Genomic DNA, 14,046 nt, shown 5'->3' on the forward strand with positions numbered 1-14,046 from the left:
TTCAACTTCAAGATGAAAGATACTCAATTCAAAAACACATTCAAAAATTGATAGTGGTTGCTCAACCTGACAGCGAAGGGGCGACTGTCTGACGACAAAACAACTTTTCGAGTCTTGTTCAGAGTCAATTTCAACTTCACAGCGAAATATATTGAACTCAAACCGACACAATTTGTTTGAAACATGATTTCAACTCCACTCAAAACCAACTTTCTTGATATTAGATTTCAACTTCACAACGAAGGATATCCAACTCAAAGCAACATACAATACTTGGATTTCAACTTCACGACGAAGAATATTCAAGTCAAGGTTCAACTTTACGATAAAGGGGTCATCCACGATTTCAACTCCACGACGGAGGATATCGTACCCACACATCCACGATTTGAACTCCACAACGGAGGATATCGTGCCATTTAAGGCTCAACTTCACGACGAAAGGGCTTCCCAGTTTCAAAACCAATTTCAAATTCACGCCGGAGGATATTGGACTCGAAACAATACAACTTACTTGGATTTCAACTTCACGACGAATGATATCCAATTCCAGGCTCAACTTCACGACGAAAGGGCCACCTGCGGTTTCAACTTCACGACGAAGGGAATCGTGCACACAAGCAACATCCATCTCTAGATTGGATTTCAACTTCACGATGAAGGATATCCAACTCAAAGAAGGAGTGTCTGTCAATAAACTTTCTAGTTTCAGGGTCAATTTCAACTTCACAGCGAAGGATATTGGCCTCGGAACAACGCAACTTATATTGGATTTCAACTTCACGATGAAGAATATCCAATTCAAGGCTTAACTTCACAATGAAGGGGTCATTCGGGGTCTTAATTTCACGACGAAGGGAATCGTACCCACCAGCAACATTCATCTTCAGGAACAAGCAAATTATCGATCGCCTTTGAGATTGTTTCTCTCGAAACAAGGGGTTGTCTCGCTTGAGACTAATTTACTCAAAACAAAGTTTTGTCTCTCTTGAGATAGTTTCCCTTAAAACAAATTCTTTGAATATGTTTTCCTTGAAACAAATTTCGTCTCCCTTGAGACAGTTTCTTTTGGAACTAAGTTTTGTCTCTCTTGAGACAGTTTTTCTTGAAACAAATTTTGTCTCTCTTGAGACAGTTTCCCTTCAAACAAAGTTTTGTCTCTCTTGAGACAGTTTCTCTTGAAAAAAAAAACCTTTGAAAATGTTTCTCTTGAAACACCAAACCTTCGAGTTCGACTACGCTCAGCTCAAAGACACATCATTTGCAGTATACCTTAAATTGAGAAGGGCTATCTGCCACCAAAAAACTGACGAGTTCGATTTCATTTAGCTCGATGACAGCGAAGAATACTTTCTGGAAGAATTTTCAAACCGAAATCTTTAAACCAAGAAGAAAACAAAGGCTCAATTCCAGGAAGCCCAATCACATTTGAGAGGACCAGACAAAAACTGATTGCCTTTTTTTCGTCTTTGCCCTATTTTTGTTAACACAAAAATGTGCAAAGAGGGACAGTTGTAGACACCCATTTTTGATCGGGCTTAAATATATATATATATATATATATATATATATTACAATAATTATTTATTATTAATTATTATTATTATATTATTAATACTATTAATATTATTTTTCAACAAACCACTACCCCACCTACCCATTCCACTCCTCTCCACTAAACCCACTAAACTACTTTTTCTTTACCACTTGTCACACAACTTTTCCCCTTTAAAAACCCATCACTCTCACTCTTCAAGGGGGGAACCAACACAAAAACGAAAAAGATAGGGGGAAGAAATGATTTTTTTCAAAGGGAAAGAGTGATAGAATGCACACTGGGCGGGGGGCCTTCTTTCTCTTCCTTCCATGGTCTTCACTTTCCACTTTCCAGCATCAAATGGAAATTTCATTCCCACATTTAATTGGCGTTGGCCTCACGCTCTCTCGGGGCTCTTTTCCTCTGCTCTCAGATCCTTTTTCCTTTTCCAGTTCTACTACCAAAAACCCAGATGTATTCTTTGCTTCCAAGCAAAAAAAGGTATGGCTCCATATTCAAGACACATATACTAGGTTGTCCATGTGTAATGATGTCCAGTCCCGAGGCTGCCAAACTCCTGCTGCTCACCAAATTTCATCTCTTCAAGCCGATATTCCCCTCAAGCAAAGAGAGAATGTTAGGCAAACAAGCCATCTTCTTCAGCCGAGAATAATACCATGCCAAGTTGAGGAAGCTTGTTCTTCGTGCCTTCATGCCCGACGCCACCGTTTTGACAGCGTTGGTGAACTCCGGGATCACCGTCGTTGTCGCTCTTCCAAATGAACTCCTTACCTCAATTACCGACGACCAGTCCGCCACTGATAACTGGGTTCAATCCAACATAATCAAGTTCTACCCTCAAACAAAGATAGAAGTCATAGATATCGGGAATGAAGTCTTTGTGGACCCGAAAGACACAACCAATTACCTCATACCCGCCATGAAAAACACCATCGCCAACTTTAGGGTTTTTAATCAACTGTCGAGCCTCCATTTGCCTTTCAGAACTTTGATCGATGAGCAGCTAATCGACCATGGGTCACTCTAACGTCTGGAACTCTCACCCAAAACCTACGGCCTTAGATCTCGCGTCTGTCGTGTGTGTGGCAACCCCCACGTCATCATTAGAAAGTATAAGCTCATATGTTGCAGACAGTGCTTCCGTAGCAATGCCAAGGAAATTGGATTCATCAAGGTAAAACTGATACCTTTGCTAATTAATCTTCTGATTAGTGTTGTTAATGGAATATGCGTAATGCATTCAAGGTGTTAGAACTCTTATATTTCCTGTACTAGTGTGAGGTACAAAGAAGTGCTAGCATATGTGAAACAAGGCGCGATTTGCTCTTTTTTTTATGCGTGTGTATATCTATCTATATATTTATGATTATGGTAATGAACTCTAAACGTGGTCCAAGTTTTCTAAGAAACATTATATTATATAATATTATATTATTATTACTATTATTATTATTTTTTATTCTATTTTCATATTTATTTTTATTTTACAATCTAACAATATTTGTGGCTTTTTAGGGGGAATTTTTTTTAATCAGTCGAAGGTAATTAATTCGAATTGAATTTTTAAATTTAAATTTTCGCAATTAAAGTCAACCGACAAATTAATTGGTACCGAAAGGGCGATTCAAGGGTGCTAATCCTTTCTTGATCGTAACTGACTCTCGAACTCGACACGTTTCTGGTACAACGCAGATCAGGTAAGATAGTGTCCGACCCACCTAAATTCATTTTAAAATGGTCGGTGGTGACTCCTAATCCATTTTTCTAAGTCGAAGCCCAATTCCGGTCCCAACCGAAAGGCGGCGACAACCTCAGTGGTTAATAGAATCGTTATTGTTCTCAGATATTACGGTTCGAGCATTAGCAGTTTTAATTGAGAGCATTTACAACAAATATTATTTTATAATAACTTTAATAAAAAATATTTCATCTTAAAGGAATCAAAGTCCTAATCAGACTCAATGTATACACTTTTTATTTTTAATAACTCAATAAATATATCTTAAAATGTCATATTTAAAGACTTAAAAATAATTTTTCATTGATACAATATTTGTATTATGTCTTCATATTTATAATTACGATTTTGATCATTTACGTCTTCCCAAAAGAGTGTTATTTTTATAAATATTTTTTTTTGAGGTATCTATTTTATAAAGAATAAAAATAATATATTTGAATAATAAAATTTATATTTAAAGTGTTTTTTAAATTGAGATTAAAATTTAAAATAATAATAAAATAAGTGCTATGTAAGGGTGCGTTGATTCCTCACCGATAGTCCCGTGTTCTCATCAAGAAGTGGACTGAAAAAAGTCTAACACGTTGAATCCTCGCCGATAATCCCCTTTCCACCCATCTCCTCGGCGATTTCCTATCTCTTTCTCTTTGAATATATATATTCTTTTAAAAAAAACAAACTTACATAGCAAAGGGTGCGTTACCTTTGATCATCCACTTTCTCTTTTATCGAAAAACCGCGTTTTTTTGTTTTTGTTTTTATCAGATCGTAAAATTACTCCAACTTCGGTTTATGGAAATGAGCTTTTATTGAAGGGTTTTTGAGCGAACAGAAAAAGAAAGCAAAAAGAAAATCAAGATTATGGCAGATACTAGGCGCTATGGCCTTACTAATCAACTGGGTACTTGTGGAATTGACTCTTCTATTATCTTTCATTTTGGGGTTTTAGCGGAAGTTGAATCTTGCTCTTTTTTCCCTGCTATATTTTGTCATATTTTAATTTACTGCATTTGATGTTCTGTTGCTCCATTTTGCTAATATTTTAGTTCAGGAGGTGGGCTTTAATTTATTTTTTTATTTTGTGAGGTTTGGTTTGAAGGAATAAATAGCTCCATTTATGCAGAAGAAAAATGGTTAAGCTCATGGGGTGTTAATTTTTGTTGAAAAGAAAGGATCTTGGGTCAAAATTAAAAAACAAATGTAACCTTTTTCACTTATTTTGTATAAAAATTGTATGAAGAATCTTTTTTCATTATGAAGTTAATGCGAGGATAAGAGAAATTTGGTGTTTTTTACTTGATATTAGCAATGATTTGAATGGCTCATCTTGTTGGGTGCAGATATTGAGCAGATACTCATGGAAGCGCAGCAAAGGTGGCTACGACCAGCTGAAATATGTGAAATTCTTAGAAATTATAAGCAATTTCGCATTGCTCCTGAACCAGCACATTTGCCATCAAGTATGATCTTTCAATTGCATTGTAATGGTTTATGCTGTAAGCTGTTAGTTGATGTAGATTGATACTTATCTTGATAACATGCAAAAGTCGCTCATTTGATTTTTAAGTCCTATTTCTCCTGCCTTCTAGTATAATATTATCTTTTGCTTCCATGAATATCTTCTTAATAGCTTTAAATTGTGAGATTGCAGCTTTCTTTACTCAAAAATTCATGGAGAATGTGTTGTTCTTCAATTCCTTTGATCCATTTCTTAGGTAACAGAACCACATTTGGATTGTAATTCAGATATAAAACCATCTATGTTTTAAACTCTGTAGTTAAATTTACTCGAATGAAGAATGTTAATTTCTTATTTCTTATTTTCTCAGAATGCATTTCTTTTCTTTGTGTTTGCAGTACACTAATTTGAGGATGTTACATTACAAGTTTGTCATCTTATTTTCTATTCTTTATTAATTTGGGTTATTAACTTAGCCTATTATTTGATTGATAACTTTTCTTTATTGATAACAAAATCACATACAATGCATTGTTTGTCTTAATACATTTTTTTAGAATTTAGATTACTTATTTTGGGTAAGATTCATCACCCTCACCAATCATGAGCATAACAGGTTTACTTCTTGTAAGTGGTGGTTTTGTTATTCAACCAAATATACAAACATCCCAAATTCAATTAGCGGATGTTTTGACTTTTAAAATATGATAACATCCCAAATTGAAAAGGCTGTTTTGATATTTAAACTGCTAGAAAAGGTTGTTTTGACATTTAAACTGCTAACATCCCAAATTGAGTTATCCAAACTTAATGTGTTCTTTTTCAGGTGGTTCACTTTTTCTTTTTGACCGAAAGGTACTGAGATACTTTAGAAAGGACGGACATAACTGGAGGAAGAAAAAGGATGGGAAAACGGTGAAGGAAGCTCATGAGAGACTCAAGGTAAGAGTCAGTGTTGGGAAAACTTTCTTTTATATATCTTTTTGAATTCTTTTTTGGGAAGAATGAATGTATTTTGAAAAAGAATTGGAAAAATGTTAATCTTTTCAGGCTGGAAGCATTGATGTTCTGCATTGTTACTATGCTCATGGACAAGATGACGAAAACTTCCAAAGGCGCAGTTATTGGATGCTTGAAGAGTAGGTCTTTAAACATTTATGTCCCAAGGGGCAGTAGTTGTGTTGACAGTATTTTGTGCGGATTATATGTTCTGTTTAATTCATTAAATATTCAGTTTTAGTTGTTTCTTACACTTCACTGCACATGAAATAATAGGTGATGGCAACACTATGGGTCCAAAACAATCAACTTTTTTATTGTTCTTGGAATTCATACTCCTGTCCTTTAATCTTTCTATTACTAGATTTTGAACCTAGAATTTACCTTATTTTAAGCGATTTAAGCTGATACAGAAAGAGTTCTTTACACAATATTACATTTTTTTCTTTTGCTTATGCCTATGCTGAACCGGTTTTATCTTCTTCTTTTCCATTATAGGGTGCTTCTATATTACCTGCATTCACTAATTCTGATATTTTGAAGTTCTATTGATCAATTTGATTTTCATCTCTAAAATTAGGAAAACGGAACTTACTGAAAAAATAAACTCATATTTACCCCTTCAATAAGTTAATGTAAGGAAAAACTGAACCTAAGATCACTTTAATTTTCATGGTGGTTTTGTATCATGATAATAGAATATTTAGCATGTTATATTGGCTGAGGTTTCTAATTTTTTTTTTATCAATTCTGCTAATGTAGATCATGTTTTCTTGGTTTGAAATGCATGTGCTATTTGCTTGAAACTGTACTAGTTTCTCTATTGCAATGCTAGTTTAACAAATCCCTCTTGGTTGCTGACATTATTCACTAAATGTGTAGGGAACTCTCGCACATTGTTCTTGTCCACTATCGAGATGTAAAGGTCAGACCTCATTCTATCACCTTTTTCTTTTTCTTCTCTTCCCGCATATGCTTATCCATCTTTGAAAGAACTATGGGAAGGTAGTATCTTTTTTTTTTTTGCTTCACTTGTTTGAAGGTTCTTTAACTGATTAAAGTTATTAATTTGAAGCCATATATTTTTTTAGCTTTAGATGATAGTATGGTTGCTGAATTATCAATATTATTACCCAGCCAAAATGGAATTTTTAAAAGATGATATAAATTGAAGGGGCAGCTTTTTGTTTGTAGACATCTTGTGTTTTCATTTGTACCTCTTGAAGTGGTACAGTCTGGAATCTAAATGCCCTACGACAAGTTAATGCATTCAATTGTGTTCATTTCACTTGATTTCTTTATTGAGCATGCAAGACTTTAGCAAACCTAGAACTTAGTTTTCTTGGCTTAAATTAAGGGCAAGTATCTTGTTTTCTACCGTGTTGATGGTCAAATATTTTATATTATACATGGCCATGGGCAAAATTATATATATGGGCGTGTGTGTATTTGAGCTTGAGAACATGCATGCTAATATTAACTTTCTGTCTTGTTTGTTGCTATATGTATGTCCCACTTCCCCTTTATTTACTTGTTCCATCTGTATAATATTGGCGTGTGAAATAGCAGTAAATTATTTGATTCAGTAGTTTAGATTAACTAGAACTCTATCCTATTTGATTTAGTATAGTTTAGATTAACTATAACTCTATCTTATTTGATTTAGTAGTTTAGATTAACTATAACTTTATCCTTTTATTTTCTAAATAGGATAGAACATTTTCTAGGAGTACTTATAGTTGTATTCAAACACTTCTACTCAGCCTATTTAAATGAGGTTTGTATATCCCTTCTAATCAATCAAGAAATCCGGAGTATCACTTTGATCTGTGTTCCTGAATCCTTAATTTCTGCATGGTATTAGTCTAGGTTTTTGATTTTTCCCCTTAATTTCTACACCATCTGTGACTATTTCTATCTTGAATATTATTTTTTTTTTGCTTCGCATTTTCTGCTGTCTTTTGGTGCCATTACCTTTGACCAACTCACATTAGGTTTTACAATTACTCCCATTGAACTAGTACTAGGCATTCTATTTTACTTTCCCAATCTTGTTCTGAATCAGGAAAAGGCATTATCTTATACAGCCATTAAGGCAGCAGACTGGCAGTTAGAGGGGATCAAAACTCTTCTAATTCCTATGTTTTCTCACCTTTTTTTTCTATTGCGCATTACCTTCTTAACAACTACACATAGTAAAACATTGATCCTGAGTCTCTTCTAAAACCGCAAAGGTTTCTGTCTTCACAATATGTTACTGTATATTTTAAAATACATATCCGAAGTCTAAACCTAAATGAATTTAGTACTTGTCTCTTTCTCTAGTGTTTTTAATAAGTTGTTTAAAAAGTTATAATGAAGAGCCATCTTCTAATTTTTCTGTTTTTATTTTCTGTAATTTTGTCAGGGAAATAGGACAAATTTTAATCGCATCAAAGAGATTGAAGGAACTATTCCATATACCCAAGAACCTGAAGGAATAATTCCCAATTATGAGGGTGAAAGTTCTAATTCTTCCAATTTTAATCCCAGTAATAGTCAGATTCCTTCACAAACTATGGATACAGCAAGCATGAACAGTGTGCATGTGCAGGCATCAGAATATGAAGATGCTGAATCAGGTGTGTTTGTTAGCTAAATATGGATCAATTTTTAATAAGTGATTAAGAGCTAATTTAATGTGGTTTTGAATGTATGTTGGTTTTGTGGGTAATGAATGCATTAGTCTGTGTGTTATTCTTACCAAGCAAGATGATATCTAATGCAGCCTACAATCATCAAGCAAGTTCACAGTTTCATTCTTTTCTTGATTCACATAAGCCTGTTGTGGGAAGGACGGATACCGGGTTCTATGATCCATATGTTCATGTATCACATTCAAGTATGGCAATTATTTGGTTTACTTTACTGTTGATTTGTCTTCCCATTTTTGCTTACTACTGTCCTTTACTGCCAACAGATTATCATGGCAAACCGCCTCCAACTGCTTTTGAACTTACTCAACCAGACAAGGATACAGAGTATGATAATGTTGGAATAACATATGAGCCCCAGAAGAACCTTGATTTCACGTTATGGGAGGATATGTTGGAAAAGGGTAATCCTGGGGTTGGCTCTGCACAATATCAGCCACCACTCACCTTGAAACAAAATGATATCATGGGGCAGCTATTTGACAACAGCTTTCTTAATAAGCAGGACTTTGAGGATCAATCACATGCTCAAGAAGACTGGCAGGTAATGGATTCATTAAACTTTGACGATGGGTTTGAAAATTCTAGCTATACATGCTAAGAGTGGAATTGCAATATTTAAAGATAAGGCATTAATGATGGCCATTATGGTCATGTGAGCTGTGGTTGGCAAATTAGGTCCAAATCTTTAATGGGTATTTGAGATAGACCAACCCATGAACTGATTTCAGAGGCCATTGAATCAAGGATGAAAAAAAAATCGAAAAAACCTAGACTGATAACCATGTAGAAATTTAGGAACCGAAATCAAAATGATACTCTGAATTTTTTGATACATTGAAAAAGATATACAAACCTCGTTTAAATAGGAGGGGAAATCTATGCTGGGTTTGATGCAGTTTAATGCATCAAGTTAGGTGCGTAGGTGTATATTCTACCTTTCCTTTTTCCAATTAAGTCCTAATTTGTCCTCTAAACAGGCTTCTGAGGGTAATTCTTCTCATTCAATGAAGTGGCCATTGGACCAGAAGTTGCATTCAGAGCCTACACATGCTGATTCTCTACCTAATAACCAGCTGATAGACCCCTTAAATGCAAATCATGTATATGTTCCTAAACCAGATTCAGAGAGCTATCTGACACTGGAGGGGAAATCTATTTACTCTTCTGCTACAAAACCACATTTGCTTGATGGTTCCTTAGCAGAAGGTCTGAAGAAGCTTGATAGTTTCAACCGCTGGATGAGTAAAGAACTTGGAGATGTAGAGGAATCACATACGCATTCAAATTCTGGAGCCTATTGGGAAGAGGTGGAAGGCCAAAATGGGGTTGATGTTTCCTCTATTCCCTCTCAGGGGCAATTGGATACCTTTACGCTAGGTCCTTCCCTCTCCCATGATCAGCTTTTCAGTATTATTGATTTTTCACCAAATTGGGCATATGTAGGCTCTGAAATCAAGGTAAGCTGTAATTCTTTTTATGCAAGTCAAGTCAGCAATGAAATATCAATTTCTTCTGATGAGGCTGAAATACTCGAAAATTAGTTCCTCACTGTATGTAGTGGCATCTAAAAAGCACTTGTTTTCTTTTTCCCCAATCTCTTCATTTCATACAGATTCTTATCACTGGAAGGTTCTTGAAGTGTAGAGACGAGGCCAAAAATTGTAAGTGGTCATGCATGTTTGGGGAAGTAGAAGTTCCAGCAGAGGTTTTAGCAGATGGTGTTCTTCGTTGCCATACTCCAAGACATGAGGCTGGCAGGGTTCCCTTCTATGTCACATGCTCCAACAGATTAGCATGTAGCGAAGTCCGAGAATTTGAGTACCGAGTCAGTCATAATCAAGATATAGATACTGCAGATCACCCTATCAATAATGCCACCGAAATTCTTGATTTGCGGTTTGGTAGATTATTGTGCCTGGACTCCATTTCTCTCAATTCTAACTCGAATAGCTTAGCTGATATAACCCTGTTGAGCAGTAAAATTAATTCATTGCTGAAGGAGGACATTGAGGAATGGGACCACATGTTGGCCCTTAACTCAGAAGAAGATATTTTTCCAGAAAAAATAAAGGAGCAGCTACTTCAGAAGCTATTGAAAGAAAAGTTGCGTGTATGGCTCTTGCAGAAGATAGCAGAAGGTGGAAAAGGCCCTAGTATATTGGACCAGGGTGGCCAAGGTGTTATACATTTTGCAGCTGCTCTTGGCTATGATTGGGCCTTAGAACCCATTATAGTTGCTGGTGTGAGTGTAAACTTCCGGGATGTGAATGGATGGACTGCACTTCATTGGGCTGCATCTTCTGGCAGGTAAGCAACTTGAAAATTAAAGTTGAACATTCATACATTTCTCTTTTTCAACATTTTGACTATTTTCCTGAGCTGCCTCTTTTATGCAAGCAAGGAAGGGTATTCTATGCCATAGGGCTCTTGGTATGAATTATCTGAAGGAAAGAGTCATCAAGTAAAACTCTAGGCTGTAGAGCTGCAGGCTTCCAAAAAATTAATGGTCCTTGGGCCAATTTTTCTTGGGTTCAGTAATGATATATATTGCTTAAGTTTGTTTATGTACTATATCGATGATGTTCTTATTTTGGTCTGTCCGGCTTCTGCTGACATGAATTGTCTTTAACATCAGAGAACGGACGGTTGTTTCCCTTATTTCACTGGGTGCAGCTCCTGGAGCATTAACAGATCCGACGCCTGAATATCCTTTAAGCAGAACACCTGCTGACCTAGCTTCAGCCAATGGACATAAAGGAATTTCTGGTTATCTTGCGGAATTTGATTTAAGTTCCCGCCTTCTATCCCTGAATATGGATAAGCAAGGTTGTAACAATACCACAGATTCTAGACCAGATGACATACAGAAAATTATGGAGCGAAACACAACTCCGTTCAGCTACGAGGATGCTTCAGATGGTCCATCACTAAAGGACTCATTAGATGCTGTTCGTAATGCGACGCAAGCTGCTGCTCGTATTCATCAAGTCTTCAGGGTGCAATCCTTCCAAAACAGGCAGTTAAAAGAGTATGGTGATGATAAATTTGGAATGTCTGATGAGCGTGCTCTTTCACTTATAGCGGTCAAGTCAAACAAGCCTGGACAACATGATGAGAGAGTGACTGCTGCTGCCATTCGCATTCAAAATAAGTTTCGTGGTTGGAAGGGAAGAAAGGAGTTTTTGATTATCCGCCAAAGAATTGTCAAGATTCAGGTTCATTGCTTTTTGCTGCTTTAATTTATCAGCTTTTATAATGCTTGCTCTATATTCTGTCATCATATTCCTTTACAATCTTAATTTTTGAACCTTAGCTTTTAATTTTGTTTATTTTCTATGAAAGGCTCATGTAAGAGGCCACCAGGTAAGGAAAAACTATCGGAAGATAGTCTGGTCGGTAGGGATTGTAGAGAAGGTGATCTTACGTTGGAGACGGAAAGGAAGTGGTTTACGTGGATTCAAATCCGAAGCACTGACCAAGGGGCCTAGCACATCTGCATCCTCAAAGGAGGATGACTATGATTTCCTGAAGAAGGGCAGGAAGCAAACCGAAGAAAGGTTACAGAAAGCACTTGCCAGAGTTAAGTCCATGGCTCACAATCCTGCAGGCAGAGATCAATATAGTAGAATGAAGAACGTTGTAACTGAGATCCAAGAGAAGGTAATTGAAATCTTTGTTAACCAACTTTTCGTTTTTTCTTTAAGTACTCAAGTCCTACTCATTGGTACGAGTATAGGAGATGATCCTCTTAAGGATCATCCAAATGTTTGAAGATTTTTTGGGGGAAGAAAAAGAACATGTCTGTGTCAGACACATATCTGAGTTCAATATTCACACCCAAGTCCAAATAACATAGATTGAAGTGTTGTATCTAACAAAGGATGTTATGTACATGGAATCTTACAATTGTATCAGAGTCGGTTTAGATTTTTCACAGAAATCAAGTTAAAGGCATGCATGAAAACCAAGTTTATTTTATATTATGATGATGACGAGGATGACGTTCTCTCTTTACATCCAACTGGCAGGTCATGTACAATAAGATTCTAAACTTTGCAGGAGAAGCAACAGATTTGGATGAAGACTTGATTGATCTCGAAAAACTATTAGATGACGACACTTTCATGCACACAGCGCCTTGAATGAACTGATCTCTGTCTTAATTCTCTTACAAACCTTGTTCGAATGCTTTATTGCTATAACTCATCTGTAAATGTCTGAACTTAGCCCATTCTTCGTCAATGATTTGAGATAACAGTGCATAGATTTTGACATATACTTTGGCCCCTGCTACTGCTACTTGGTTGTGTAGTTATTGCTCCATAAGCTAATTAATTTCGACCTTTGCGCAAGCAACTTCTCCTACAAGAGGAACATATTATTCTTTTTTGTTTCTTCAATTTTTAGTGTAATTGAAATATCATCAGTGGAGTTGACCAAGCTAGTTTATTAAAAAAAAAAACCCCATATGATTCCCTCATCTCAAATTAGATTAATTACTTTAAAAAAACTGGTCCTTGATTGTTACAATTGTTATTATACCAATTAAATTGGACAGCTGATCTCCTTGAATGTTGCAACAAACCCTATTGTATAAGAGTTATATCAATTAAAAGTAAAGTTGCTCTTTGATTGTTGCAGTAAACTAAAATTTAATCAGTATGTAAAATGGGTAATGTCTTCGTTCTGTTCAGAATTAATTTAAATGATTATATCCATAAAAATCAACATCATCACTATTAGTCAACTTTTGATAAAAGATACGAAGGGGAGATGAAGAATCGCTCCCTTGCTATAAAAAATAAATATAGAAAATTAATTATCGAGGTTGATATGACTCAAAATCGTCACTTTACGATTGACATCGAGTGAGGAGAAGTAAAGTGCATGAGGATGGCAATTAAAGATAATTTACGGTTATGACATTTATGAAATGAACATCTTGAAATTTCGAGTTTGAAGTTGTTATCAAAGGCAAATATGGGAATGGATTGATCAACACTCCAAATCAATTATATGAGGTTTCTATCAAAGGAAAGCAACATAGATAAAGCTTCGAAGTTGGCAAATCTTAGTAAGCCCGAAGATAGTTGGAGTTAGTACACTGTTATAGATTGAAGAGAAATAGAGAAGAATTCGAGAGAAAGATGAGAGAATAGGAGAGGATTCAGAGAGAAGAAAAGTTCATTCATTCATTTTCTGAGCATAAATGACTACAAGCAGGGATTTTTATTTAGTTACAAAAATAGTACTGGGAATCTAAATTCTGCCAGCTGGCATTAATACTAACAGATTGCTAACAGACTTGATTTGTATCATTTCTCTTCTCAGCCTGCATTGGGCCATCTGATCTGGGCCGCTCCATTGTGCTTCTGGACTGCTCCAACTCAGCCTGCTCCATCTCGTCGGGTAACTTAATCATCTGACCCTCTTTTGATTTAATTCCCAATTTACAATTTTCAATCCCTAATCCTCGAGCAACCATCCCCAATTCCTCCCCTCTCTCGTCCATTCCCAATCTCTTCTCTCCTCGCCGTTCTTCTTCTCTTCGCCGTTCTTCTTCTCCTCCGACCATAACAATACCCACCCCACC

General features: G+C 36.0%; 1 protein-coding gene and 1 pseudogene across 4 annotated transcripts; both read left to right on the plus strand.

Moving 5' to 3' along the window:
• Nucleotides 1–2,497: 2,497 nt before the first annotated feature.
• On the plus strand, nucleotides 2,498–2,832 carry LOC120173380 (annotated as a pseudogene).
• Nucleotides 2,833–3,845: 1,013 nt separating this feature from the next.
• LOC120173354 (calmodulin-binding transcription activator 3-like) lies at nucleotides 3,846–12,805 on the plus strand. 4 transcript variants are annotated; one of them, XM_039180549.1, is made up of 13 exons: nucleotides 3,846–4,200; nucleotides 4,640–4,759; nucleotides 5,585–5,700; nucleotides 5,809–5,897; nucleotides 6,640–6,682; nucleotides 8,165–8,378; nucleotides 8,483–8,638; nucleotides 8,717–8,994; nucleotides 9,431–9,910; nucleotides 10,066–10,760; nucleotides 11,089–11,668; nucleotides 11,796–12,113; nucleotides 12,482–12,805. In XM_039180549.1, exons 1-13 carry the CDS (start codon nucleotides 4,161–4,163, stop codon nucleotides 12,593–12,595), a joined length of 3,243 nt encoding a protein of 1,080 aa, XP_039036480.1. In that variant the 5' UTR covers nucleotides 3,846–4,160; the 3' UTR covers nucleotides 12,596–12,805. The 4 variants fall into 4 exon arrangements, with proteins under 4 accessions (XP_039036480.1, XP_039036482.1, XP_039036481.1 ...); XM_039180551.1 differs by having other exon boundaries at nucleotides 12,513–12,805; XM_039180550.1 differs by having other exon boundaries at nucleotides 8,525–8,638.
• Nucleotides 12,806–14,046: the final 1,241 nt, after the last annotated feature.

Source organism: Hibiscus syriacus, unplaced genomic scaffold (genome assembly GCF_006381635.1).
Source record: "Hibiscus syriacus cultivar Baekdansim isolate YM2019G1 unplaced genomic scaffold, ASM638163v2 tig00111947_pilon, whole genome shotgun sequence".
Lineage (NCBI taxonomy): Eukaryota > Viridiplantae > Streptophyta > Magnoliopsida > Malvales > Malvaceae > Hibiscus > Hibiscus syriacus.